Here is a 27,027-nt window from a genome sequence, read left to right as displayed (position 1 = left end):
AAACTGCAGTATTTTTAACTGAAATAGAATAGCAACTTGCATCTTAAACTCTGGAAATTAATGGTTTCTCCTCTGGATGAAACCAGATTTAAATAGTATTACACTGCTCCAAGAAAGGAGTGAAGGATATCTATCCTTTGACACTGAAATCATCTCCATAGAAATTATTGGTGCAGCACCCACTGAATCAGAATTCAAACTCACAATAAAATGGTAAACCTGAAGAATGCTTCCTGACCAGTACAAGAGATTCCAAATCTAAATGTACAACTTTTGAAATGTTAAATTTGCACAGTTATAACACCACAAATAGAAATTTCAACCAAGGTCTGAAACTGCTGTAACTCTGAACTTCACAAAGCAAATCTTTCCAAATAGTCTACCTGCGTAATACAAAGGATAGGTTTCAAACTAGTATAGGTCAATCAATACATATAGTTAAACCTACAGCACCTGAAAACAAATTTGTTTCGTGAAACACAAAAATGGGACATAATAGAAACCAGGCCTAAATCGAAGATGATAATGTACACTGACAGATGGAGAAAGTCATCTAGGTGATGACTGGCAATGAGACAGTAGGGGACAACAAAGCCAAAACTATGGTCCATGACATCCATAAAATGTAGAACTCAAAGACTTGCCCATCTTATATTTGTCCCATCACTTCCTAATCAGTTACAGGCACACATTCAGCTGTGAAAGAATTGTGTGAATGTATCTTTTGGAGTCAGCACTATAAATTGTGTGCGGTAACCTGGAACCATAGTGTGCAAGTGGCTTGACAAGTACCAATCGGTGTCATCTTCACCAGCAGTCATGAACACCAATAAGCTTACTTGCAGCCCACAGATTTAGACAGGTGAATCTTGGACAGTACCGTATTAAGACTTAACACATGGGTGAGAAGGGTGGCAGATAAGCATGTCCTTGCTCTTTTGTTACTCAATGCCCTACAAAAATAAATATTTCCTGGGTACTTTGAGTAGCCACCAGTGGTCCTTTTAAGTGTTAGTTAGGAAGTATAGTCTCTGTTACACAAGGGTTTTTCTTGAAATTATAGTTGGTGCCCTACAACTACAATAGGACCCTCATATGTACATTTAATGGGATCTGGCAAAATAAACATGAACAGGGGAGCTTAAAGGAAATGTCATGAGTAAAGAAATCTTTAGTGGTTATGGGCATACCTGAGAAACAGGGTATAACAGCTGTCAGAGGTTAATAGGAACAGCATAAGGTCACTTAGGTCCTCAAGCTGTTCTAACATTTAATTAGATAGTGTCTGATCTGCATCTCAAACACATTTACTGTTTGCCAAAACTCATAACAGCAGCAGAAAAGAATAATGATCATGGAGAAACAATATAGTTAAATGAAAGCAAGTTATAATGATGATCATTGATGAAATGAGGACAACCAATGGTTGCTTCTGGCAGGCAAATAGTTTCTTCCATGGAGCAATGCTAAGCTATCAGCATTGTGCATTTTCCATAAAATATAGGTAGTCCTCGCTTAACATTGTTGTTGAGTTCTTAGACACTGCAACGTTAACTGAAATTATGCCAAATGGATTCTTTTCCAGGCCAAGACCAGAGAAAGTGGCTGGAGGGGGTTTGGATAGTGCGGGCTAGGCAGAGATCTAAAAGTTGGAGGGCAGTGGATGGGACTGAATAGAAGGTAAATACGAGACATACCTTTGCAGGTTTATAGTCTGGTGCTGCATTGTAAAGGACTTTGGGAGCTCAGAAACAATAATCGAGCAGATGAGTGGGTTCACTTGTAATACCTTGAGATAAACAACTGTGTAATAATGAGTTTAAAAAATAATAAGTGAATTTTCAGTCATTAATAACTGAGCAACTGTGAATGAAACAATATCAGAGGATTTCCTGTATATCGAAGTCTGTAGATGATATAAAGCCCCAAGATATATTGAATTGTGAAATGGTAGAATATTCCATACAGACAAATTATACGACTGGATGGGAACAGTGTATATGCTGGCAAGATAATGCATCTTGGACATGAACAGCAGATGGAAGTACTGTTTAAACGCAAATCCATAGAAGTCAGGTGAGTGAAGAGATTAAGGGACCCTGATTAAAATTTAGCCATCCTTGGCAATTGCCTTTCGGGACTCTTCTAAACATATTTGGTATTACTCGTAGAAATGGGATGCATAAGATATCATTATATGCAGATGACCTGTTACTTTATCTCTCTAACCCTGAGAAATCCATTCCTGCAGCATTATCACTGCTTGCTCAGTTTAGTGCTTTTTCATGGCTATAGATTAAATTTTAATAAGAGTGAGTTTTTCTCATTAAATATGCAAATCCCAAACTATAGGCAATTACCATTTAGATTGGTGACTGATTATTTTACTTATTTGGGTGTTAAAATTACCAAGAAGCATAAGGACTTATTCAAGTTAACTTTTTACCCTTAACTGATCATGTTGAACAATTGCTTACTACATGGTCCCTACTGTCTCTATCATTGATTGGTCGAATCAATGTGGTTAAGGTGACTATTTTACCCAAATTTTTGTATTTATTCCAGGCGGTTCCAACCTTCATCTCGAAGTCCTTTTTTGATATTGATTCTAAAATTCTTTCATATATATGGCAGAATAAAAATCCAAGGTTAAGTAAGAAATATTTACAGAAATTAAAAAAAGATGGCAGTATGGCTTTGCTTAACTTTAGATTTTACTACTGGGCAATTAATATTAGATATTTAATTTTTTAGACACAAGATTTAGATGTAATTCAATGTCCCCTATAGGTGTATCTTGAGCATGAGTCAGTGCAAGGGTTTTCATTAGCTTCTCTTTTAGGAGCCTCGCTCCCCTTTGCGTTTACTAAATTGACTAAACAAATGATTAGCCCAATAACTAAGCATACAATATGAATATGGTTTCAATTTCGTAAATTTTTTGGATTAAATAAATTCATTTTATCAAGTCCTATCCAATCCAATTTTTTCTTTCAACCATCTAGAATTGATTTAGCTTTTTCTTTATGGAAAATGAAGAGAATAACATGCTTTCGTGATCTAGTCATTGATAATTGTCTTTTGAACAGTTGTATAATAAATACAATTTGCTTAAATCACATTTTTTGATATTTACAGATTAGAAATTTTTTAAAAAGTTATTTTACCTACTTTTCCGATACCACATAAAATTGAAATTACAGAAAATATTTTAGGTTTAATCCTTATCAGAAGGGCTTGATAGCAATAATTTATGATCTGATTATGAAAATACATCTAGAGACACTTGATAAAATTAAGAATGAATGGGAAAGAGAACTTCAGATACTTTTACCTATAGAGACATGGAAGAAAATTCTCCAATTAGTTAATACATCTTCAATGTGTGCTAGACATTCTTTGATACAGTTTAAGGTGGTTCACAGGACCCATATGTCTAAGGATAAGTTAGCCTGTTTTTAATCTCCACATAAATCCTATATGTGACAGATGTAATTCGGAGGTGGCTTCCCTGACACACGTTTTGATCCTGCCCTCTTTTGGAAAAATATTGGAAAGATTTTTAATGTTATTTCAATTGTACTGAATATTAATTTACAACCTCATCCTATTACTGCAATTTTTGGGTTACCAATGATGGATTCTGGCCATCTATCCGCTTCGGCTTGTCGTATGATTGCTTTTGCCAAGGCATCCATTCTATTTAAATGGGAGGATCCTTTACCTCCTACCGCATTTTAATGGTTTTCTCAAACTATAACATGTTTCAACTTATAAAAAAAATAGGAGCGGTACTCTTTATCCTTTGCTGAAATTTGAGCAAATTTGGAGCCCAGTTATTCAGTATTTCCAGATGATGTAAGTGGACGTTTTACGAATCCCTTTCAATAACTTTCTATTTCCATGCAGAGAAGCGGAACTAACGACATAATAATGTTTTATTTTAACCGAAGAAATATGACAGTCCAGCTTTTTTTTTGGTTTGCTTTTGTTTATTTTTTTTGTTGTTGTTTTGTTTTTTTTAATTTTGGGGTTCTCTTTTCATATAAAAGAAATTTCTTTTCAATTCTTTTGTATCATGTTCATTTAGTAAAGAAATGGGAGGGTCATATTATATTATTTTACTCCCTGGTGTTTGTATAATTAACTGTTATCATTGTAATCCTGATCTCTTCGCACCATGTGCATAATTACTATTGTTATGTGTATTAATTTGAAATTTAATAGAAAGATAAGAAAGAAAGAAAATTTAGCCATGGTAGTCAAAAGCTAACAGAATATTCAATTTCATCCACAAATGGTACATTTTGTTCTTCAGTGCCTGGGTATCAAGCATCTTGAAGAATGCAGAAAAATCTGTTGCTTGGGCTCCATACAAGTAACAGAAACGACCTAAATTTTCCTTCTATTGAAGGTATTGGAAAGAAAATACAGAGAACAGCTAAATAGTCTGCAAGAACACAAACTGATGACAGCAAAGCATTACAGAAGTCTACAGTCCCATGTTTGGACAGTAAGAGTCACAAGTACACTTCAATTACTACCTTTGCCCAAAATTTCTGCCTTCCTGCTGCCAAACATGGCACACTGACATGAGTTGGAAACCTGTTTACATTCAAACTGGCTTAAGTTTTCATTACTTTTATTCAAAATCAAACTGTATTTAAAAGGTCATGTCTGTCATTTTCAGTAAAAAGTCTAAAATGTGACTAAATTTTAGTCACATTTTAAATTTAGACTAGTTTATGGTACTAATTTTACTAAAAGCTAAAGCTACAACTCAAGCCTTGAGGAAGCAATGCCTACTTCATTAATGAAACACAACTTAAGGAGCTGCGAAGTTATCAATCAACAAGTTTCTCCAGTACTAAATATTTCAATATGAACATGTATCTAAGATTTATTTTTAAAATTGTATATAAATTACTTCATTTTGGAAGCAGACCAGAACAAACTGAAAAATTAAAGTGATTAAACTTATGGGCCAAAATTAAAAGATAGCTATCTATTGCATACCTCAAACTGTCGTTCAAAATTTTGAAATTCAAAAAGCCTAGCCTGGAATCCATCTGCTAGTGCACCACCTGGAAATCAAATACCAAAAAAAAAGCCACTAAGTTTTTCCATTAGTTATACAAGGGAGCTGTTATAAAAAATCTTATAATTATAAGTCTTATAACCATAAGTCAGCCAAGTAGACAATTAGAATCAGTGATAAAATAAGCATGATTCTCAAATACTGCTGATTGACCAGGCTGTGAATGAGAATAAAGCCCTGGCCGTTCTTGAGATACAGGTCTTGCATGGAGGCAAACTGCTCAATACCTGCCATTTACAGGACGTCTAACACTAGGGGCAATGAATCTCCCTCGATCTCCTTGCAGAAAAAGTCCTCAACTGTTGGGTCATATTTTTCAATGAAAGTGCCCATCACAAATTGCACTGTCACAGCAGATTTGCCTCCACCCCCACTGCCCAGCACTCAAGACTTCCCTCCCCCCCACCCGCATCAATCCCCCTTTAATCAACCAAGGGCCAATAGATTGGAGCTGACCTCCCCTTTAATTATCTAATGGCAGACCAGAAAACCCTTTAAATCATTTACAAGTCAGCAAAATGGGTGCCACTGCCCTTCCTCCAATTAAAAGTCGACAAAATGGCAGCAACCTCTTCTTTAACCAACCTCAAATTGGACCCACTCATAGATAGGTAGATAGTGAGAATATTTTTTCCCCAGGGTGGAAATGTCAAATACTAGAGGTTTAAGGTGAGGGGTGGGGGGAGTTTAAAAATGAGGTGTGCAAGACAAGTGGTTTTACACACACACACAGTGGTAGGTGCCTGGAATGCACGCACAGCTGGAATGGTGGTGGTGGTGGTTGTGGAATAGATAGGACAGTGACACTTAAGGAGGCATTTAGACATGCACATGAACAGGAAGGTAATGGGAGGGGGGGGGGGGGAGGGGGGGGGGGGGGGGGGGTGGGAAAGATACGGATCAGAAGCAGGCAGATGGGATTAGCTTAATCTGTCATTGTGGTTGGCACAGACATCATGGGCCATGGAGTTTATTCCAGTGCCATATGGTTCTTTGCTCTATAAGTACTTGATTGTATTAAGTAAACAGGCAAGGACACTTGGCAAAAAGAATGAATTTCAATATGTTACCAATCAAAGCAAATCCCATATCGTACATGACAACAAAATTGGTAACACATAGCATTTATTTAATACCTTCAGCATAAAGAATCAAGTTAATTTCAAGGAAAGGTATATGTTTGTGATTTACAGATCTCTATATGTCAGTCAATTACTTAATCTCAAAAATGTGTTTTGATTTTTCTGTATGGGCTATTTCAAGACACATTAAAACACCTTCTACAAACAATGACACCGATTTGGAATTGGCCATTTAATTTCCCCATTCAATCTGATCTAAATCCATACATTTGCCATTTCTCCCATATACTGATTACTTTTATTATCTTGGCAAGACTATGAAGTCATATGACTCATATGAAGAGAAGTAAAGCAGAATAGGCTTCTGTATTCTAGAGTTTAGAAGAATAAGATGCAACCTCACTGAAATAAAACATTTTAGAAGGCTTAACAGGGTAGATACAGGGAGGATCATTTCCCTGGCTAAGGAAACTACACCAAGGGATTACAGTCTCAAAATATGGGATAGGCTATTTAATTTATTTTCTTAAATGAAAATTCTGTAGGTTTCTATATACTAATGGAAACATGGGTTCTGGGGATTGGGTAGAAAACTTTACAAGGATGTGGGCCAAATGCAGGTAAATAGGATTAGGTGTAGCTAGGCGTCTTGGTTGGCATGGATGATTTGAGCTGTAGGACCTATTTCCATGCTACAGTATACAACTCTGAATCTGTAAAAATCGTGTAAAAGTAGAAGATCAACAATGATCTTATTGATTGGCAGAGTAGGCTTGAGGTACCGAACAACCTACTGCTATTTCTTATGTTCTTAATTTTTTTTGTTACAAATACACAGCTCACAATAAGCACAAGAATTTGACAGGAGAACAATATAAATTGATAATTTCACATGAAAGTCAGAATTCCAAACTTGGGTCTGAGGGCCCTATATCATCGAGGTTAGAAAAAGTTCTCAGAATCTTGTCATTAAGACAATGGGGAATGGCAGATAGAGCAGCAAAATTATAACTACATATTTGTGAGGTTTTATTTATATGCATGACCTCTCAAATACTTATTACAGTTGAGAGTACAACACTTACCACCTTCTGGCATTCCTTGAGCTTTATGAATTCTGGCATTTACAGCCTCCTTGGCAGAAATAAAAAATATACGATTCTCAGCTTGTGCATTATCCATTACTCCAAGCTCATGAACCAGGAAGTTAACACAGCGATCAGTATGTTGCTGACGCACCTGAATTATAAAGAAAATATAGATTTGTACTTCAGCAAAATTAACAGAGATTAGATACAATTTTCTATTTTGTCATCACAGCAACAAACATACAAAACAGTAAAGCTGTATGGCTATTCAATTTAGTATTCAAGCAGGATTATCTTTAACATATTTAATTAAGACATAATCATTCATTCAATAACAAATTATAATGTAATGTCCATTAGCAACTTACTTCATCCATGTATTCTGGCTCAGAAGCAGAAGCATCCCAACGATTATTCAGGATAAAAATATTTGGCTTGGAAAGTCGTTCATTAACTTTATGAAAAAACTGTTTTTCCTGAAAGTGACATAACTAAACAGTTAGAAATACTTTGAATATCCAAAGTTCACAATAAAATTTCAAAATCTAATTTTGAAAACTGGTTCAAACAACTGATTCAGTTATACTGCATAACATTCTGCTATCTAATTAATTCGCAGGTTTATTCTATGATCAGGTGAATAAAGGCATGGAGTATGATTAAACTGATGTGTAGCCAAGAATCTAGTGAAGCACTGGATGGCTGCAGTGCACGACAGTCACTTGAGACTTCTGCAGCTGTGCACTGCAGTAAAACAAAAGAGAATGGAATGCATGGAGGTCAACTGTGCCAGATTCAACAAGGCCAGGGTCAATTTGTGATGTACCAAGCTGAGGGGCCTTATATGTATCTAGCTCCTCAGCCTTAGGCCAGCCATGGTTGGCACATCTAGTACAGCCAATTTATTTGACAGATTTTGCTGACTTTCTCTTAAAAAAAAGTGAGGGCTAGTTACCTAATATTTATAATTTACACAAGTTGAACATGAAGATTTCTATAACTTTAATAATTTAAATGTACTTTGACTGTTTCCAAATATCTCTGATCATTTAGAAACATTAGAAGAGCCCCTATGACAGCATGATCTGTAAGAAGGTCATATGGTCGGTCCTTGGTTAAGATCCTGGTTTTCAGTGCCTGCAGCCAGATTACCACTAGCGAGCCACTCTACTTCGTAGAACAATTAGTGAGACCAGCTGATGTTGGTAACCATGTCCCATGAACCTGAACCAAGCTCCAACTGATCCAGCCATTATTTTGAATTAATGACCGTCACTCTGCTGAAGGCAGCATGAAGTTGGAAAAAGGTATCAAACCCGTTCATCTTGAATATTTGGAATTTTCTAACCAAGAGGCTGTGGATGCGCAGATGCTCATTATATTCAAAGCTAAAATTAATCAATTTACGGATTGAGAGATTTGGGAATGGCAGAGTAAGCCTGGGGGGCTTTTATCTGCTCCTATGTTCTTTACATATTAGCTTTGTCCAATTTAAACTTGAGTTTTATTTATATGATTTGTCCAGTTTTCAACAACTGCTAAATTATATTTATTTACACATTCACATGTTGTGCCTCTAACAGAGTGCTGGGAAGAAAATAGAGTGGAAATTATAAACAAATGATCATCTTTCTGAGAACGTCTTTAAATTGTGCCAAGAACAAAAAGCATTCACTTACTGTTTGCATCAGTGTCGATTCTGAATTTGCAACCAACACAAAGACATCCGCATCCAGGCAGAATTTGTCAATCCAAGAATCCAACTCGGTGGTGACATCTGTGCCAGGGCTACAGAAGAAAATACCAGTTGATATAAATACCTATAAAGTACATTCTGAAATTCCACTCAGTTGTAAACTTTACAAATAAACATGATGAACATCGACGCAGAAATTGCAAAGAGTATAGTGGTGAGGCTCTCAAAGCTCACTATTATAGAGAAAATCTGACAGCAACTTGTGAAGAAGGGACATGCATAGATACAAAAAGAAATGCAGAAGTTGTAATTTCATCTTTACTAATTAACCAGTTTCAAATAAACCTCAAATTTTCAACTTGCTGAGTGAGGCATAACTGAACTTTAATCATACACTAAGCCAAAACTGCAGCGTAATGTCACTGTAGCTGAAAAACATTTTATGCAGGTAGTTAACTTTTCTCAATAATTTTAAAAATTCCAGAGTTCTTACGATAGTAATTTTTATTCTCCTGGATTATAATATTTCAGTTTCTAGTTTAATCTCCTGTAAATGTCACAATATTTATTTAGCTCTGTAAAATATTTAGTTAAAATTATTGCTTTTTACTTCCTGATTTCCTATCTGATGGAGTGCTTCACGATTGGCTGCTTAGCTTTCTTGATGCCAACAATGTTGATGAAGACCAAGATCTCTGATACAACAAATTATGTCAAGAAGGAGGAAAACCACATCACAGTGATCACTACATCTTTGTGACAGCTTTCCTCAAGGTTAGCAGTGAACACTACTGCTTAGCCCTTGACTGTAGAAACCATATGTAAAACAAATCAGATACCACTTGAATACTTCAAATAAATGAGAAACAAAAAGTGTTCTGCTTCTATTCAACTGGAGCAGTAAAACAATGAAAATATTATTTTGAACTGATCAGACCTGTCCATTAATACCAAGTCATCTCGAAGAAGAGCACATTTTGATTTTGGCCAAAAAACACGGACTAGACATCCAGCATCCAAGTATTCATTCTGATGTAAAGCGTGTGCCAGCTGATTCACAGTCTAAAAACATAGATATATGTATACATTACTGCAAAATATACTCTAACATTGGCAATAAATAATGTGACTCAGAACGAAAAAACATTGTAACACCAAGAGAAAGAAAGAAGCAGGAATCACGAGGGAAAACTCAATATCCAGCATGAAAAAGTGAATATAAAACATAAAGGCACCTCTCCAAAGATACCTAGACATTCACCTTTGTAAATTAACGCTAGCTAATATATTCACTACTGACTGTTTCTCTTTAGGGATTTTTAATGAGAAAGAAAATTTACAAAATACATATAAAACTTGCATGATATCATAACATACACATGCTACAAAAAAAGGCCTCCCATAGTTCTATTGCAATTTTTTCTCTACCCTGTCCTCTCCTAGTCAATGCAACAATGGTAATTTCAATTTTTTACCTTAATTTTTCCTCAAATTCACTGCCCTCGTTCCCACTTAAATGCTTCTACTCACATGCACTCCCCTTCTCTACATTCAGAATCACTACATTGCAAAGTTTCTCTTGACCCAATGTTGCAAAGTTTCACAAAGCCTTCTTTGATGAATCCTTCATTTTCTTTAACATCCAGTTTACATAGCCTTCTCTAGTATCATTGCTCACCCACATGTTCATGTAAAGCTTTTCCCCTCCCCCCTCTTGTTCCCATCAGCCCAACCCCTAGTGCCTTTACAAAGTCACTTTTAAATTCACAATTCTCTTACTTCTGGCACATCACAATGTCTCTGCTGTAGTTGCATTAATTCATTGACCAGTTACAATTACATTCAATGCTATTGTTTCCAGCAAAGAAACAAGACTTTTTCTTGTCCCTGTCATTCTCAGAATTACAACTTCACTTTTGCTCCTAAAGTCTGGTGGCAAACATTCTAATGTAAATAGAGCAGACCTGTCCTAGCCAGTTCTGGCTTCACCAATTGAATATTACCACACTTCATTAATCCTCGAGCAAACTGCATTCCGTTCTAAAATTAGGTGGAAGAACAAGTACAGAATTAATTTTTGCAAGGCCACATTAAACTCATTTTCTGTGCTCTCCCACCACAACCTAATTGAACATACAATATGAACATGAATTTCTTTTGTCACCTAGAATGTGCAGCTCTCTACATTCTTTCCTCCAATTCCCTCGTCCTCACTACACCAGTTTCCTAAATCTGTAAAAGCTTTATTATTCAGCATCCATGGGGAATGGGAGTGGGGGCAGTAAGTCAAGAGTTAATTATGTTTTCGCATATTCTCTATTATTGGTTAAGGGAAATGAAATACTGTATTCTACAGTGGTCACTAATGAGTTGGCAACTTGCATTACCTGGCAGGCAAGAAAAAAAAGATACAAGCAATGCAAAGCGGCAAAGTATGCTCAGGCGCTCCCTCAGCATCAGTGCAGGTGCTCACTTGCATGCATGAGGAGGTAAAGGAGGATAGTTTTTAAAATTATATTACTTTACACAGATGTTTTTAGTGATTTCTAAAAGTTTTATGTTTTCCATTAATTTTTATATATTTTTTAAGAGGAGTTTTCTTTTATTTACCCATTACAATTTGAACAATTTCTTTTAATGTCAGAGATACCTAAAAAGTATTAAAATTTTTGACAGCTTTGACACAAGCAAAATTCTATCCCTGACTTTGCCTTCTGTTAAAGCCCAAAAGCATTATTTCCAGGGTGGGGACTCACAACTATGCCACCCGAGACCTTGTTGCAACTAAGACCTCACAACTCAAGTTGATGGTACCGTGAAATCTCCCCACTGCATCCAAACCAAGTGACTGGTGGACTGGGTCCAATATGATCCAGCCCACAAAGTAAAAAGATAAATGGATTTCAGAAAGTATAAATGTGTCATACAATTTAAAAGGTTGGATCTTACATTAAAATAGAAACATATACTTTCTGAATAACGTAAAGCTAAATACAGTGAAGGTCCAAGGACTGAGGGATCCATATGGTCAAGTACAGAAAATAATCAAAAAGGTTACTAAAATGCTGCCCTCTTTGGAAGAAGTTTTCCAGCTATAAAATGTCCTGCTTAAACCACTCCTCCAGTACTCTGAGCAGCTCTGGGGGCACATCTTACAAAGAATCTATTGGAAGAGGAAAAGCAGTCTAGATTCATCAGAATACCACCTCATCTCTGTGATTTAAAATGATAAGATTATTTAAATTAAGATTGCACTCACTGAAATTTAGAAAGATAATTTGTTTTGAAGGTAATAAAGCAGGCTGAGGATATAAAGAAATTATATCTGCTGGATGGGAAGTCTAGGAATATGGGGAATAGTCTGAAAATTAGAGCCAGACTTAAGAGTGAGGTTAGGAAGCACTTTTAAAAACAAGGATGGTAGAAATCTACAACTCCCTTCTGTAAATGAGAATTGAAGCTTGATCAATTATCATCTTAAATCTGAAATTAATATATTTTTGTTAAACACATACATTAAATGATGAAGGAAAAAGTAGGTATATATGGAATGAGATTGCCGATCAACTATGATACTCATTTGATGGGCTAAGTGGTCTATGCCTGTTTGTATTTCCTGTTTTGCAAATCTTTCTCTGTATGGCTTTAGTAAAATTTCATAATTTCTATGGTTGTGGGGGTGGGAGCAGGAGAGAGTTTATTAGAAATGTGGTATCTAGGAGCTTTTAAAGTGAGTCAACCAATGTGCCCTATTAACTGAGGTGAATGTTATATATTATAGCTTGTATAAGAATCAAGAAAGCAGTCTTTCTGGGGATGGGATGAGGTTTTGATAGGGAAAGAATGAGATTGGAAGTGAGAAGAAATACTATTCTGGTGACAGATTAGGAACAAAGACTTCTGTGGAAATCCTAATTGAGAATGTATCCTTGACTAGATAACTGTTCAAGTCATATTCACTCAAGCATACAGCATATGTAAACAAAAAACCTGAAGATTCAGTTTCGTCAATATGTTTAATTCCTACTGATCTCAACATCCATGCATTCCTAGAACCTTATACTCCTGCATAAACAAGTACTTACTTTCACATTCTTCTTTTCCTCAGAGTCTTCAGTCATCAAATAAGCTTTGTCCCCATCTGTTCCTTCAACACTTAGGAAGCAGTTGGTTGTATGTCCAATGCCACTCGGCAGTACCTTGTCCCATAACATTGCATTGATCACAGTACTCTTTCCATTACTTGTTCTATGAAAAAACAAAATAACTTTAAAAAAAGTTCTCTTTCAAATCAAACAGAATTTTCATTTACACAGAAAATTTACAATTTAATATTAGAAAACAATGCCTCTATTTATTTTTAGGTGACAGTATCAAAATGTATTTAAGGACAGAACTGTGGATAACTGAGAAATTTAACTATATTTTCCAAAGTACAACATGTGGTTTAAGTCTATGAGAAAATAGCAGCAGCCTCCTACAGCTTCTGGCATTGACACAGTGCCTGTATGGTAATAGCAAGGGTTCAAAATCATCTAAACAAATAATTAGAGCTTCTGATTTTCCACATGCATGGCCTTTATGCTCCTCAATGAGGAAAGTAAATATTTGCTGCTTTCATTTCTTTGATGCTAATGACCATGAGCCAAGCCCAATACATATTTCCATATAGTTCCTGGATATGGGAAAATACATCGTACCCTTTGTTCTTCTGGAGATGAGGTCGCACAGCAGATAGAGCTGTTGCCTCACAGCTCCAGAAACTCAGGTTCAATCCTGTGTGAAGTTTGCACTCTTTTTGACTGCAAGAATTTCCCCTAGGTGCTCAGGTTTCCTCCCACGTCCCAAGATGTGCAGGTTGGCAGGTTAATTGACTACTATTATTTCTAGTGTAGGCAGGTGAGAAGATAAGAAAACCAATGGGGGGGGATGGAATTAATGAGCACGAGGAAGAAAATAAGAAACAGGGAAATGAATGGGATTGCTGTGAGAACCAGCATAGACTTATTGAGCTGAATGCCCACCTCCTCCATTAGAAGGAGAAATATGAAAAATATAAAGAGGAAAGATTTGTATCCCTCAGTAAACAAGTCAAAAATGCAGGGGCCCACATTAAAAAAAATGATGGGTAGTATTAAAGGGGAGGAATATTTAAAAATATGCCTCTAATCCCCCAGTTAAAAATCAAGATTATTACCAAAATGTCCAAATCAAGTTCTTTCCCTTAACATAAAAACAATGAAGATCATTATTTATGTAAGATCTTTCTTCCTCTCATGCAAGTAAAAAAAATGTTGGTAAAACTCAAACTAGCCATCACATTTTAATGTATCTACTCAGGGCTGGGATACTATGCATTTTGGTTGAGCAGTACACTTTTGTCAAGGTTACCGATTTAAAAAGACCATTTGCTGCTTAGAGGGTTATATTTGATAAATTGAAAATTATAATCTGGCTCTTTTTACTAAGTAATATATCTGTTAATCATTAGCTATGATAAGAGAATGCTGCATCTCACCTTCCAAAAAAGGCTACTTTCATGTGCCTACGTGCCAGTACCTCACTGATTCCAGCCACTTTAGAAGCAAGCATTTCTATCTCTGACAACTGCTGTTGTGTTGTTATCTTCATTAGGCCTTCGTTCTGACAAGATTCTGAAAGATCATGGAGAGACTCAGTAAAAAAGATGTCATATTTAAAAATCATCTTTGCCAAGGTAAAATGCCTCAAAGCAAATTGGGAATCATCTGATTAAAAAAAGACACATTCAAAGGAGACACTATAGCACGTGACTAAAACTTGGTCTGAGGTAGATTGTAAGGATGGTCTTAAAATCTGGTCAGAAAGATAGAGGCTTAGGGAAAGAATTCAAGATCTTGAGCCTTAGACATCAGACAATAAGTAAAGGAAAGGAAAGGAAATCGGTGAAGTACAAGTAGCCAGCATGGGAGAAGGTTAAAGAAAAAGGAAGGAGAGGGCATACAGGAATTTGAACATTAGAAACCAGATCTTCTGACTTGCCACTTGTCGTTCTCCTTGCTGTTACAGACACAGCATACCATTTGACAAACTCCCACTTATTTTGCCGAATACCTGACAGAATTCAGCAGTCCATCTCACTGACAAAACCAGTGCTGTGCTGGCCTCATTGGAATTCACATATCCAACACTTTCAAGACTTTTTTTCTCATTTCTCCCACACATGGGCCGAGTCTTGCATTGATCTGTCACTTATGCATATTGTTTGTAATCCAACATGCAATGAATTACAGAAGTGGTGTGTTGAAAAAAAAATTCCCAAACAAATTAATGAGTTAAAACTGGAGTTTCCACTAAACTCCTTTCTTAAATTTGATTTAATTTGTGGCTTTTATTCCAGGGAGAAACTAAGTATCAACAACATGGAGCTAGTGAATACATGTTCTTAAGAACAGTGTAAACAAAATACATTTCTGAAGGATCACTGAACCTGGGAGCACAGGTAGATAAGTTGATTAAGATGGCATATGAAATACTTGCCTTCATTAGCCAGGGCAGAGTATACAAGATCAGGAAGGTTATGGTACAACTTTATAAAACATCAGTGCTGTGACACTTTACTCTGTACTGTTATTGTTTTTACTTGTACTACTGCAATGCACTCTGTACTAACTCAATGTAACTGCACTGTGTAATGAATTGACCTGTATGATCGGTTTGCAAGACAAGTTTTTCACTGTACCTCGGTACAAGTGACAATAATAAACCAATACCAATTATGCAACATCTGGAATACTGTGTGCAGTTCTGGTTGCCATGCTATATGAAGGATGTCATTGCACTTGAGTGGGTGCAGAGGAGAATGACCAGCATATTGCCTGGATGGAGCATTTCAGCTGTGGGGAGAAGCTGGACAGGCTAGGTACATTTTCCTTGGTACAGAGGAGGCCAAGGGGCAATCTAATCAAAATTATGAGGGTCATAGATAGGATAGAAGGTAGGAAACTGTTACCCACAGCACAGGTGTACAAAACCCGTGGGCATAGACTTAAGGTAATTAGACATTTTAAAGGGGATACGAGGAAAGATTTTCTTTTCACCAAGAGAGTAACTGGAATCTAGAATGCACAGTCCGAAGGCTTGGTGGAGCAGAAACTCCCACAACACTTAAGCAGGACCTACCAAGCACTTGAACCACCAAGGCATAGAAGGCTTCCCACTTGCTTAGTTTTGATCAGTAGAGAACATACAACAATATAGCACAGAACAGGCCCTTCGGCCCACAATGTTGTGTTGATGTAGCTAATCCCTCCTACCTATAGAATGCCCATATCTCTCTATTTTCCTGTCATTCATGTGCCCATCCAAGCCCCTCTTAAAAGCCCCCATGAATTTGTCTCCACCACCCTAACAGGCAACGCATTCCAGGCATCCACCACTCTGAGTAAAGGCGTAGCCCTCACGTCTGTTCTGATCCTACCCCCCCCCCCCCCACCTTAAATGCATGCCCTCTGGTATTGGATCGCTCAATAATGGGAAAAAGATATTGCTTGTCCACCCTATCTATGCCCCTCATAATTTTATACACATCCAACAGATCACCCCTCGGCCTCCTCCGCTCCAGAGAAAAGAGCCCAAGTTTGTCCAGCCTCTTCTGATAGCACATGCCTTCTAATCCAGGCAGCATCCTAGTAAACCTCCTCTGCATCCTCTCTAAGGCCTCAACATCCTTCCTATAGTGAGGTGACCAGAACTGCACGCAATACTCTGCAGCCTAACAAGAGTTCTATAGAGATGCATCATAACTTCTTGACTCCAATACTCAATACCTCGATTAATAAATGCAAGCATTCCATAAGCCTTTTTAACCACCCTATCTATCTGTGTAGCCACTTTCAATGAGTCATGGACTTGCACCCCAAGGTTTCTCTGCTCTTCAACACTGTTAAGGGTCTTGCCCTTGAGAGTGTACTGCCTCTTGACATTAGTCCTACCAAGGTGCAACACCTCACATTTATCTGGGTTGAACTCCATCTGCCATTTCTCTGCCCACACCTGCAACTGATCTATGTCACGCTGTATCCGTCACCAGTCTTCTACACTATTCACAACTCCAATCTTGCTATTGTCTGCAAACTTACTAACCCATCCATCAACATACTCATCCAGGTCACTTATGTATATCACAAACAGCAGAGGTCCCAGTATAGATCCCTGAGGAACACCACTACTCACAGGCCTCCAGCCCAAATAAGTCCCTTCAACCACCACCCTCCATCTTCTATGGGCAAGCCAGTTCTGGATCCACACAGCCAATTCACCATTGACCCCATGCATTCGAACTTTCTTGATTAACCGATTATGTAGGACCTTGTCAAATGCCTTACTGAAGTCCATATGGATGACATCCACAGTGCTACCTTCATCAACCTCTCTCGTCACCTTGTCAAAAAACTCAACCAGGTTAGTAAGACATGACTTGCCCCACGCAAAGCCATGCTGGCTTTCCCTAATCAAGCCATTGGATTCCAGATGCTCATATATCCTATCTCTAAGAATTTTCTCCAGCAATTTCCCTACAACTGACGCGAGTACAGATGGATAAACAATGGTCAGCCTAAACATGGTGGGCTACAGGGCCTATATCTGAGCTGTATGACTCCGATTTTACTAACTTTCAATCTTGTGCGAGGCAAATCCTGGATAAACCTAAAGAAAAAGAGAAGTGATGCTCAGAGGGGGTGCTTGTCCAGATCCCTCCCGCTATCCAATGCGCTGATAATCTTGGTGCTGACTGGACTGGTGAAAAGCAAAGCTGTGCCAGGAATATTGAGAAATGGTCACCACTTCCCACCCTCCTCTGACCCACCCCCAAATTAGCTCAATGGCACAATAAGGAATCTAATTCATCAGCAAGCAGGAGGTTGGAGAAATGCTGGTTCAATGACTGAAACAATTCTGCCAAAAGGGACAACTTCTGACCTGAAGCAGTTTATGCAGTAACTGGCAGCTTGCAAGTGTTAGATTATGAATTTTAAAAACGGAGATACTGGTGGTCCAGGAGTTTTAGGTAAATGACACTTGTGTGAATTTGGATATGGGCAGCAGATTTTTGAATAATCTGAAGTTTAAAGATAATAGAAGGCCAGCTAGGTGGTCATTTTAATATTTAAATCTGAAAGTAACAAAAATCATTGACGAGGCTTTCAGCAGAACAAGGGTTATAGAAGGGATAAGAAATATTAATTGGTAAATTGGTTTATTATTGTCACATGTACCGAGGTACAATGAAAAACTTTGTTTTGCATGCCATCCATACAGATTATTTCATTACAACAGTGCATTGAGGTAGTACAAGGGAAAGCAATAACAGAATGCAGGATAAAGTGTTACAGTTACAGAGAAAGTGCAGTGGAGGCAGGCAATAAAAGGCAAGGCCATAATGAGGTAGATTGGGAGCTCAAGAATCCATCTTAAAAGGTGTAGGTAGTCTTGGGGATAGAAAGAAATTCCACATGGCCAAACAATTTGCTGCAGCTACAGATAGGCTGCTTCAGCCTGAGACGGGTGGCAGTGAGGGGAATCAAATGAATGGACTGGTATTTCTGCTCACCAAGTATTATTCAGTTAGATGTTGAACACAGCAAGGTATTTTCCAAGCTCTTGGTGGGATCAAAAGAACCTTAATATACTTAGTGTACAGTTACAGTCTACCATCAGCACTAACCATTGTCAGAAAAATACGTTAAACAAGCCTAATATATTTATTGCCCACTGCTGAATTACACATAAATTATTCACAATACTAACTTCAGTTTACAACGTACAAGTTATGGTTCAATATCTGTTACTTTCTGAACAGGAAACCATGGATGAACCGGGAGATCCACTCCCTACTGAAGTAGAGGACTGCTATACACAAATCTGTGATCCTGATCTGTACAAGAAATCGAGATATGACCTTCAGAAAGCTATCAGGGATGCCAAGAGGCAATACCGACTTAAAATAGAGTCCCAGACCAGCCGTCAGTTATGGCAGGGCTTACATGCCATAACAGGCCACAAGACGAAGACAGGCTACATAGTTAACAACAGCGCATCCCTTCCTGATGAACTTTACACATTCTATGCGCATTTTGAACAGAAGAGAAGTGGATTGTCACCACCCACCCTGACAGCCTCCAATGCAACTGAACCTGTGGTCACCGTTGAGGATGTAAGATCTCCGGAGAGTGAACACGAGGAAAGCATCTGGCCCAGACGGTGTCCCTGGCCGCGTGCTCAGATCTTGTGCTGATCAGCTGGCAGAAGTATTTGCAGACATACTTAACCTCTCCCTGCTTCAATCTCAGGTTCCCACCTGTTTTAAGAAGACCACTATCATCCTGGTACCGAAGAAAAGCAAGGTAACATGCCTCAATGACTACCGACCAGTGGTTCTGACATCCACCATCATGAAGTGCTTTGAGGCTGGTCATGGCATGCATCAACTCCAGCCTCCCAGACAATCTTGACCCACTGCAATTCGCCTATCGCCGAAACAGGTCTACAGCGGACGCCATCTTCCTGGCCCTACACTCAGCTCTGTAAAGACACCTACGTTAGACTATTGTTTATTGACTACAGCTCTGCCTTCAATACAATAATCCCAAGCAAACTTGTCATCAAACTCCGAGACCTAGGACTCAACACCTCCCTCTGTAACTAGATCCTTGACTAACCAACAGACCGCAATCAGTGAGGATAGGCAGCAATACCTCCAGCACAATTATTCTCAACACTGGTGCCCCACAAGGCTGCGTCCTCAGCCCTCTACTCTACTCCCTATACACTCACGACTGTGTGGCCAGATTCTGTTCTAACTCCATCTACAAGTCTGCAGATGATACCACCATTGTAGGCCGTATCTCAAACAGTGATGAGTTGGAGTACAGGAAGGAGATAGAGAGCTTAGTGGGATGGTGTCATGACAACAACCTTTCCCTCAATGTCAACAAAAGAGCTGATCATTGAGTTCAGGAAAGGGGGCAGTCTACATGCACCTGTCTACATCAATGGTGCTGAGATCAAGAGGGTTGAGAGCTTCAAGTTCCTGGGAGTGAACATCAGCAACAGCCTGTCCTGGTCAAATCACGGCCATGAAAGCTCACCAGCGCCTCTACTTCCTCAGGAGGCTAAAGAAATTTGATTTGTCCCCTTTGACACTCACCAACTCTTATCGATGCACCACAGAAAGCATCTTATCTAGAGGCATCGCAGCTTGGTATGGCAACTGCTCTGCCCAGGACTGCAAGAAACTGCAGAGTTGTGGACACAGCCCAGCGCATCACTAACACCAGCCTCCCCTTCTTGGACTCTGTCTTTACTTCTTGCTGTCTTGGTGAAGCAGCCAGCATAATCAAAGACCCCACCTACCCAGGTAATTCTCTCTTCTCTCCTCTTCCATCAGGTAGAAGATACAGGAGCCTGAGGGCACATACCACCAGACTTAAGGACAGCTTCTACCCCACTGTGATAAGACTGTTGAATGGTTCCCTTATACAATGAGATGGACTATGACCTCACGATCTACCTTGTTGTGACCTTGCACCTTATTGCACTGCACTTTTCTGTAGCTGTGACGCTTTACTCTGTACTGTTATTGTTTTTACCTGTATTACGTCAATGCCTCTGTACTAACCCAATGTAACTGCACTGTGTAATGAATTGACCTGTACGATCAGTATGCAAGACAAGTTTTTCACTGTACCTCAGTAAAAGTGACAATAATAAGGCAATGCCAATACCAATGTGTTAACAATTATTAAATCTATGAAAATATTGATTCACCATTTACCTTCAATAAATTTTGCACCTTCATTAACATAGTCCAACAGTTGTTCAAAAATGGTATTAATCTTCTTCTTAGCCTGTACAAAGTGCTTCAGTGGAGATGAACTAGTATCTGCCATGGTTTGACTGTAAACAAAACTCATTAGTAAGTGAAAGAAAATTATTTTAACGCAACAACAACTTGTTTATATAGAGCACATTTAACATAACAAGACACCCCAAAGCATTTCAAAGGACACCAGGCCACAGGAGGAAAAGTAAAACAGAAAAGAGTAAATCTTGAGTGTCTTAAAGAAGGTGAGGAAGATAAATTATAGGCAAATATTTGGGGAGACAATTCCAGGGCGTAGAACATTAGAGGTGAAGGAATGGCCAACAATGACATAGCAATTTTAAAAAATGACATAACTGGATTTATTCTACAAAATACATATTTAGCTTTAGATAATGGAATGTAATAAAATCAAATTATTTAGATACAATTAAAACAGTAAATGTTTGTAACATTCAGATGACTGGCATCTAAGGAGAGAGAAACAGCATAAACATTTCAAGTTATTTGAATGTTATCACTCTTTCTCCCTCTCCACAGAAATATTTCCAGCTTTTTCTGTTTAAATTTCAGACTTTCAGGTTCCATAGTATCTTGGTATTACATTATTCAGGTGCAATTTGGCTGTAATCACAGGGAAGGTTTGCATTATAGGAGTATTTTCACATTTAAATCTTAATCATTCATTTTTCTGATCACAACCTTACCAAAAGTGGCTAAAAATAAAAATAAACCACTCTTTGGAAGCTATACTCATCCACAGGCCAATAATTTAAGTGTGTGAAGGGGAAAATAATAGAGTAAGAGCAAGTTAGCAAGGGTTAATTACCACATATGCAAGAAAAGAATGGTGCATGCTTGCTGTCTGTACCTAGTGAAATTAAGCCTTGAGAGTCTGCAGTCAGAGGAAACAGGATAGTAGACAGATAAGGATAGAGATGGCAGTATAATTCTCTGCTAACTTCAGAGGGATGGATCCAGAGACAACCTAACTCCCACCAGAAATCAACAGAGAATACAAGTCATCCCTGGTTATGAGACCCCATACTATTAAAGAATTCAAATGTCCGACACACGTACATACATTTGCTCCTACGAATGGAGAGATTAGTTTCCCCCCTCTCTCTCTCTACTTTAGAGATTGATAAGAAAGAACAATCTCACGTTTTTGATGCTTTTCATTACAATACTATGGAGATATGGTTACCAGAGAGATTTTTGTGAATTTTCCGACTTATGGAAGGTTCTGATGGAAGTAGGGGTTGCAAGGCACAGGGTGATCAAGAAGGACTGGTATATCATATGCAATTAATCATGAGGTCCTCTTGATCTGATTGGCTCTGTGTTGACAAGAAAATGTTTGCACATTGTATGATGTTGCAAGATGCTGTAACCATGTCTCTGATTATGCTTTATGCAGTCTGAGAGAGGTCCTCACTTAAGGCACAAGGGCCCATCCCACATTGGATAGCTTTGGCAGATAAGGTAAAGGAGAATCCCAACAGATTCTATACTAAGAGCAAAAGGGCAACTAGGGAGAGAATAGGAGCCATTAAGGATCTAGGTGTGGAGCCACAGGAGATGGGCGAGGTCTGAAATGAATATTTCTCATCTGTATTTACTGTGGAGAAGGTCATGGAAGCTAGGGAATTAAGGGAAAAGAATATAATGTCTTGGAACATATCCACATTACAAAAGAGGAGGTGCTGGTAGTCTTAGGCTGTCACTCGAGACTAAGTGTATCCTAGGACATTGTGGGAAGCTAGGGAAGAAATTGCTGGGGCCTTGGCAGAGACATTTGCATCATCATTAACCACAAATGAGGTACTGGAAGACTGGAGGGTGGCTAATGCTGTGCCTTTAATTAAGAAGGGAAGCAAGGACAATCCAGGGAACTACAGGCCAGTGAGTCTAACATCAGTGGTGGGAAAACTACTGGAGGGGGTTCTTAGAGACAGGATCTACTTGCATTTGGAAAAGTAAGGATTGATTAGGGATAGTCAGTATGGCTTTCTGCATGGGAAATCATGTCTCACAAATTTTGAGTTTTTTTTTGAAGAGATGACCAAGAGGATTGATGAAGGCAGGGCAGTGGACATTATTTACATGAACTTTAACAAGGCCTTTGCATGGAATCCACTGTGAGCTAGCCATTTGGATACAAAATTAGCTTAGCGGAAGGAGTGAGAGGGTGGCTGTGGAGGATTGTTTTTCAGAGTGGAGGCCTGTGACCAGTGGTGTGCCACAGGGATCGTTGCTGTTTTTCATCATCCATATTAACAATATTGATGAGAATATAGTTGACACGGTTACTAAGTATGTGGATGACACCAAAATTGGTAGTGTATTGGACAACGAAGAAGGTTATCTAAGATTACAAAAGGATCTAGATGAACTGAGAAAGTGGGCCAAGGAATGGCAGATGAAACTTAACTTGGACAAGTGCGAAATGTTGCATTTTGGCAAGTTAAACCAGGGCAGGACTTGCAATCGTTAATGGCAAGGCCCTGGAGAGTGTTGTAAAATAGAGAGACCTCGGGTTCAAGTACATAGTTCCCCGAAAGTGGCAACACAAGTAGACAGGGTAGTGAAGAAGACGTTTGGCATGCTTGTCTTCAGTGGTCAGGGCACTGAGCTCAAGAGTTGGGATGTTATGTGACAACTGTACGAGACATTAGTGAGACCATATTTGGATTTTTGTGTGCAGTACTAGTCACTCAGCTCTAGGAAGGATGGGATTAAGCTGTAAAGAGTGCAGAAAAGATTCACATGAACATTAATGGGATTGGAGGGGTTGAGTTATGAGGATAGACTGGATAGGCTGGGGCTTTTTCCCTGCAGCATAGAAGGCTGAAGAGTGACCTTATCAAGGTACATAAGAAGCTTAGATAAGGTGAATGATTACAGTCCTTTTCTCCCCAGGGTAAAGTAGGCCAAAACTAGAGGGCATATATTTAAGATAAGAGGGGAAAAATTTAAAGGGAACTTTTTACCTGGGGGCAACTCCCCCCCCCCCACCCCACACACACACACACACACACACACACACACACACACACACACACACACACACACACAGAGGTTGGTGGGAATGTTGAACAAGCTACCAGAGAAAGTGGTAGGCACAGGTACAATAACAACATTTAAAAGACATTTGGACAGGTACATGGACAGAAAAGGTTTAAATGGATATAGGCCAAATGCAGGCAAGTGGGACTGGCTCAGGTAGGCAAATTGGTTGGCATGGATGAGTTGGACTGAAGGGCTTGTTTCTGTGCTGTATAACTCCATGGCTCCTACTCAAAAATAAAATAAATTTGAGTCTGTTTGACCTGAGAATGGACAGTGATTGACCCTGCAGCACAATAGTTTGAATAACAAAATGATATCATTATAGACTTAACACAAAATCTTTTAAAGTGATAGAACATAGAACAGTACATCATAGAACAGGCCCTTCGGCCCACAATGTTGTGCCAACATAGCTGATCGCTCCTACCTACAGAGTGCCCACATCCCTTCATTTTCCTCTCATTCATTTGCCCATCCAACCTCCTCTTAAAAGCCCTCAATGAATTTGCCTCCACCACCCTATCAGGCAATGCATTCCAGGCATCCACCACTCTTGAGTAAAAAAAAACTTACCCCTTATGTCTCTTCTGAACCTACCCCTTTCTCACCTTAAATGCATGCCCTCTGGTATTGGATTGCTCAATAATGGGAAAAAAAAGATATTGATTGTCCACCCTATCTTTGCCCCTCATAGTTTTATACACATCCAACAGATCACCCCACAGCCTCTGCTGCTCCAGAGAAGAGTCCAGGTTTGTCCAGCCTCTCCTGATAGCACATGCCTTCTAATCCAGGTAGCAGCCTAGTAAACCTCCTCTGCACCCTCTCTAAAGCCTCGACATCTTTCCTATAGTGAGGTGACCAGAATTGCATGCAATACCCTAAATGCGGCCTAACCAGAGTTCTATAGAGATGCACCATAACTTCCTGACTCCTGTACTCAATACCTCGATTAATGAAAGCAAGCATTCCATAATCCTTCTTAACCACCCTATCTACCTGTGTAGCCACTTTCAACGATAGAAGTGTTTTAAAGATTTACATTAGTTGTTCTAAAGGAATAATACATTTAAAAAGCATACTAAAATTATAGAAATTAAAAACAGGGTGAATGAAGGCAAAATTGTGAACTGCAAGTACACAATGATGATAAACCTATTCAACCTGAAAGTCAATTCTTTACTCAGAACATCTAGCTTACAGTGAATACTCCTCCACAAAGTAAATTTCCTAATATAAAGTTCTGCACAAGTTACTTTCCTCAAAAGTGATGAATTAAAGTGCGTATTTCCTAAGCAAGCTCACATAGGGAATGGCAGTATAAAGCAATTAAAGAACAAGAGAAAGTGATAAATCCTAAATAAGCAGAAAAAGCAAAATGGAAAACATTAAAGAGATGCAGGGAACATGACAAACATTTGGGAACACTAGATGGAAGGGAATTCCAGTTGAAAGAAACTATCAACATGAACAGGAAGCTGGGAAGGAAGCAAAGATATGAGACAAAGATATTAAGATATTATACTTTATGTAATAATGGCAATGAACGAAACCTTGAAACAATTTGAAAGCAAAGATATTGATTGAATTTTGATAGTCATAAAAGCAAGAATTAAAGTTTTGTTAAAGGTGGAGAGAGGTTGGCAATGTTGGAACCTGAAGGAAAAAATTCTGGTAAGAGACTGGAGATATGGTAAAGAGCTCATATTGGTATCCAGCAGTATTGTCCTGATTTGCTGCAATCCTGGAGTTGTTGAAGTCATTGAAGGAAGTGCATATTGAAATGGAAGGGACAGTCGTGATCTGGCAGACACTAAAATGTTAACTCTGTTGCTTCATTGAATTCAGTACACATTTATATATGATTTAATTATTTGAAGCATTATAGTATTCTCATGTAACCAAATCTTCCTACTTTCATGTTCAACCTAAGCACATAAAAAACACCAGCCTCTCCCATTGTTCTGTTACTTCCATCACTAGGGTAACGATCAAATGACATCCCCTCTATCACAGTGCATTTATTCAAAACTTTATTATTGATGTTCATTACTTTGCAATCACAGTCAAGGAAACAGTTAAAGCCAATTTGCATTATCAGTGACAAATATGACCCCACATTCATTAAACTAACAAGTGACCTGGCTGCTGAGAATTCACTCATTTACCAATGTACAGAAAGCAATATTTATTCCTGTCAACTAAAGTCTGACTGCATCAGTACATCCAATAAATGTCCAAAACTGCAACGACAACACCTGTTCATGGAAAGTTTTCATGTTCACTTTCACTTACTTTGATAGTTACATGATAGTGACCCTAATCCCCATCCTAATTGTATATTAAAGTTCTGGAGACCTAGAACCAGTTACAAATTTGAAAGGAACTAGGGAAGCTGTGTGTTACCACTAAATCAGGGGGCAACATTATTTAGGGTGACCAACTGCCAGAACTCTTGCATGGTAAACACTCTTCACATTCCCAGTATCTTTAACTACGGTGTTAATGAGGCTCAAGGAAATCTATTAAAACTCAATGCAATATATAATGTCATTCTGTTACTTAGTGTGCACACCAACGTTTATGGATTTCCCAACAATTCACTTACTTTCCTACCGTGCTATACAAGGCCTAATGTAGGCCTGTGTGATGTGAAAGATCGTTCCAGTGGCCAGACGGCAGCTGAAAGAATCACTGTTCAACCGAGAACCAACACATCACCATCTTAATATCCTCAGGACACTTACAGCCCTTTTCGTTCCCCCATCCCCACGTACCTCATCTCACGACACAACCTAAAGTACAGCTCAGCTGCGGCCGTCCGCAGCCACACAGGCTCCAGGCGCCGTGCACGAGCACAGGCAACTTTCCCGAGCACGAGCGCGCGCTTCCGAAGGAAGTATCTCGTGCACGACCGCGTGTGCGGTGATAAGCGAATAGGAAGGTTTGCACGGTGCATTATTGACTCCCAAGGGACAACTTGCGGATTCAAGTTTAGTCTTTTTAAATCATTTTACTTTATTAAAAACCTATTCTGTCCATATGGTAAAAAAAACAGGGTGAAATTTGTTCTAAAGACGCCTATACTAAATAACCTGCAGTCATACGGGCGTAAAACGGGAGGACTT

General features: G+C 38.6%; 1 protein-coding gene across 6 annotated transcripts in view; it reads right to left on the bottom strand.

The window, feature by feature from the left end:
• Window positions 1-27,027, bottom strand: part of LOC127571219 (mitofusin-1-like) — a 68,810-nt gene that overhangs the window by 26,272 nt on the left and 15,511 nt on the right. For 2 of the 6 annotated variants that reach the window (XM_052017400.1, XM_052017398.1), the window contains exons 2-9: window positions 20,780-20,901; window positions 14,483-14,618; window positions 13,050-13,212; window positions 9,902-10,026; window positions 8,948-9,056; window positions 7,637-7,744; window positions 7,266-7,419; window positions 5,017-5,084 (exon numbers count right to left, since the gene is read on the bottom strand). In XM_052017400.1, coding sequence (XP_051873360.1) covers window positions 5,017-5,084; window positions 7,266-7,419; window positions 7,637-7,744; window positions 8,948-9,056; window positions 9,902-10,026; window positions 13,050-13,212; window positions 14,483-14,618; window positions 20,780-20,894 — 978 coding nt within the window. In that variant the 5' untranslated portion in view covers window positions 20,895-20,901. Of the gene's footprint in view, window positions 1-5,016; window positions 5,085-7,265; window positions 7,420-7,636; window positions 7,745-8,947; window positions 9,057-9,901; window positions 10,027-13,049; window positions 13,213-14,482; window positions 14,619-20,779; window positions 20,903-26,507; window positions 26,626-26,676; window positions 26,868-27,027 lie in introns of those variants that run through there. The other 4 variants (XM_052017397.1, XM_052017399.1, XM_052017401.1 and 1 more) reach the window with 4 other exon arrangements.

The sequence above is a fragment of the Pristis pectinata genome, chromosome 6 (assembly GCF_009764475.1).
Source record: "Pristis pectinata isolate sPriPec2 chromosome 6, sPriPec2.1.pri, whole genome shotgun sequence".
NCBI lineage: Eukaryota > Metazoa > Chordata > Chondrichthyes > Rhinopristiformes > Pristidae > Pristis > Pristis pectinata.
Note: the sequence above shows the minus strand (reverse complement) of the source record. Positions and strands in the feature narration are given on the sequence as shown.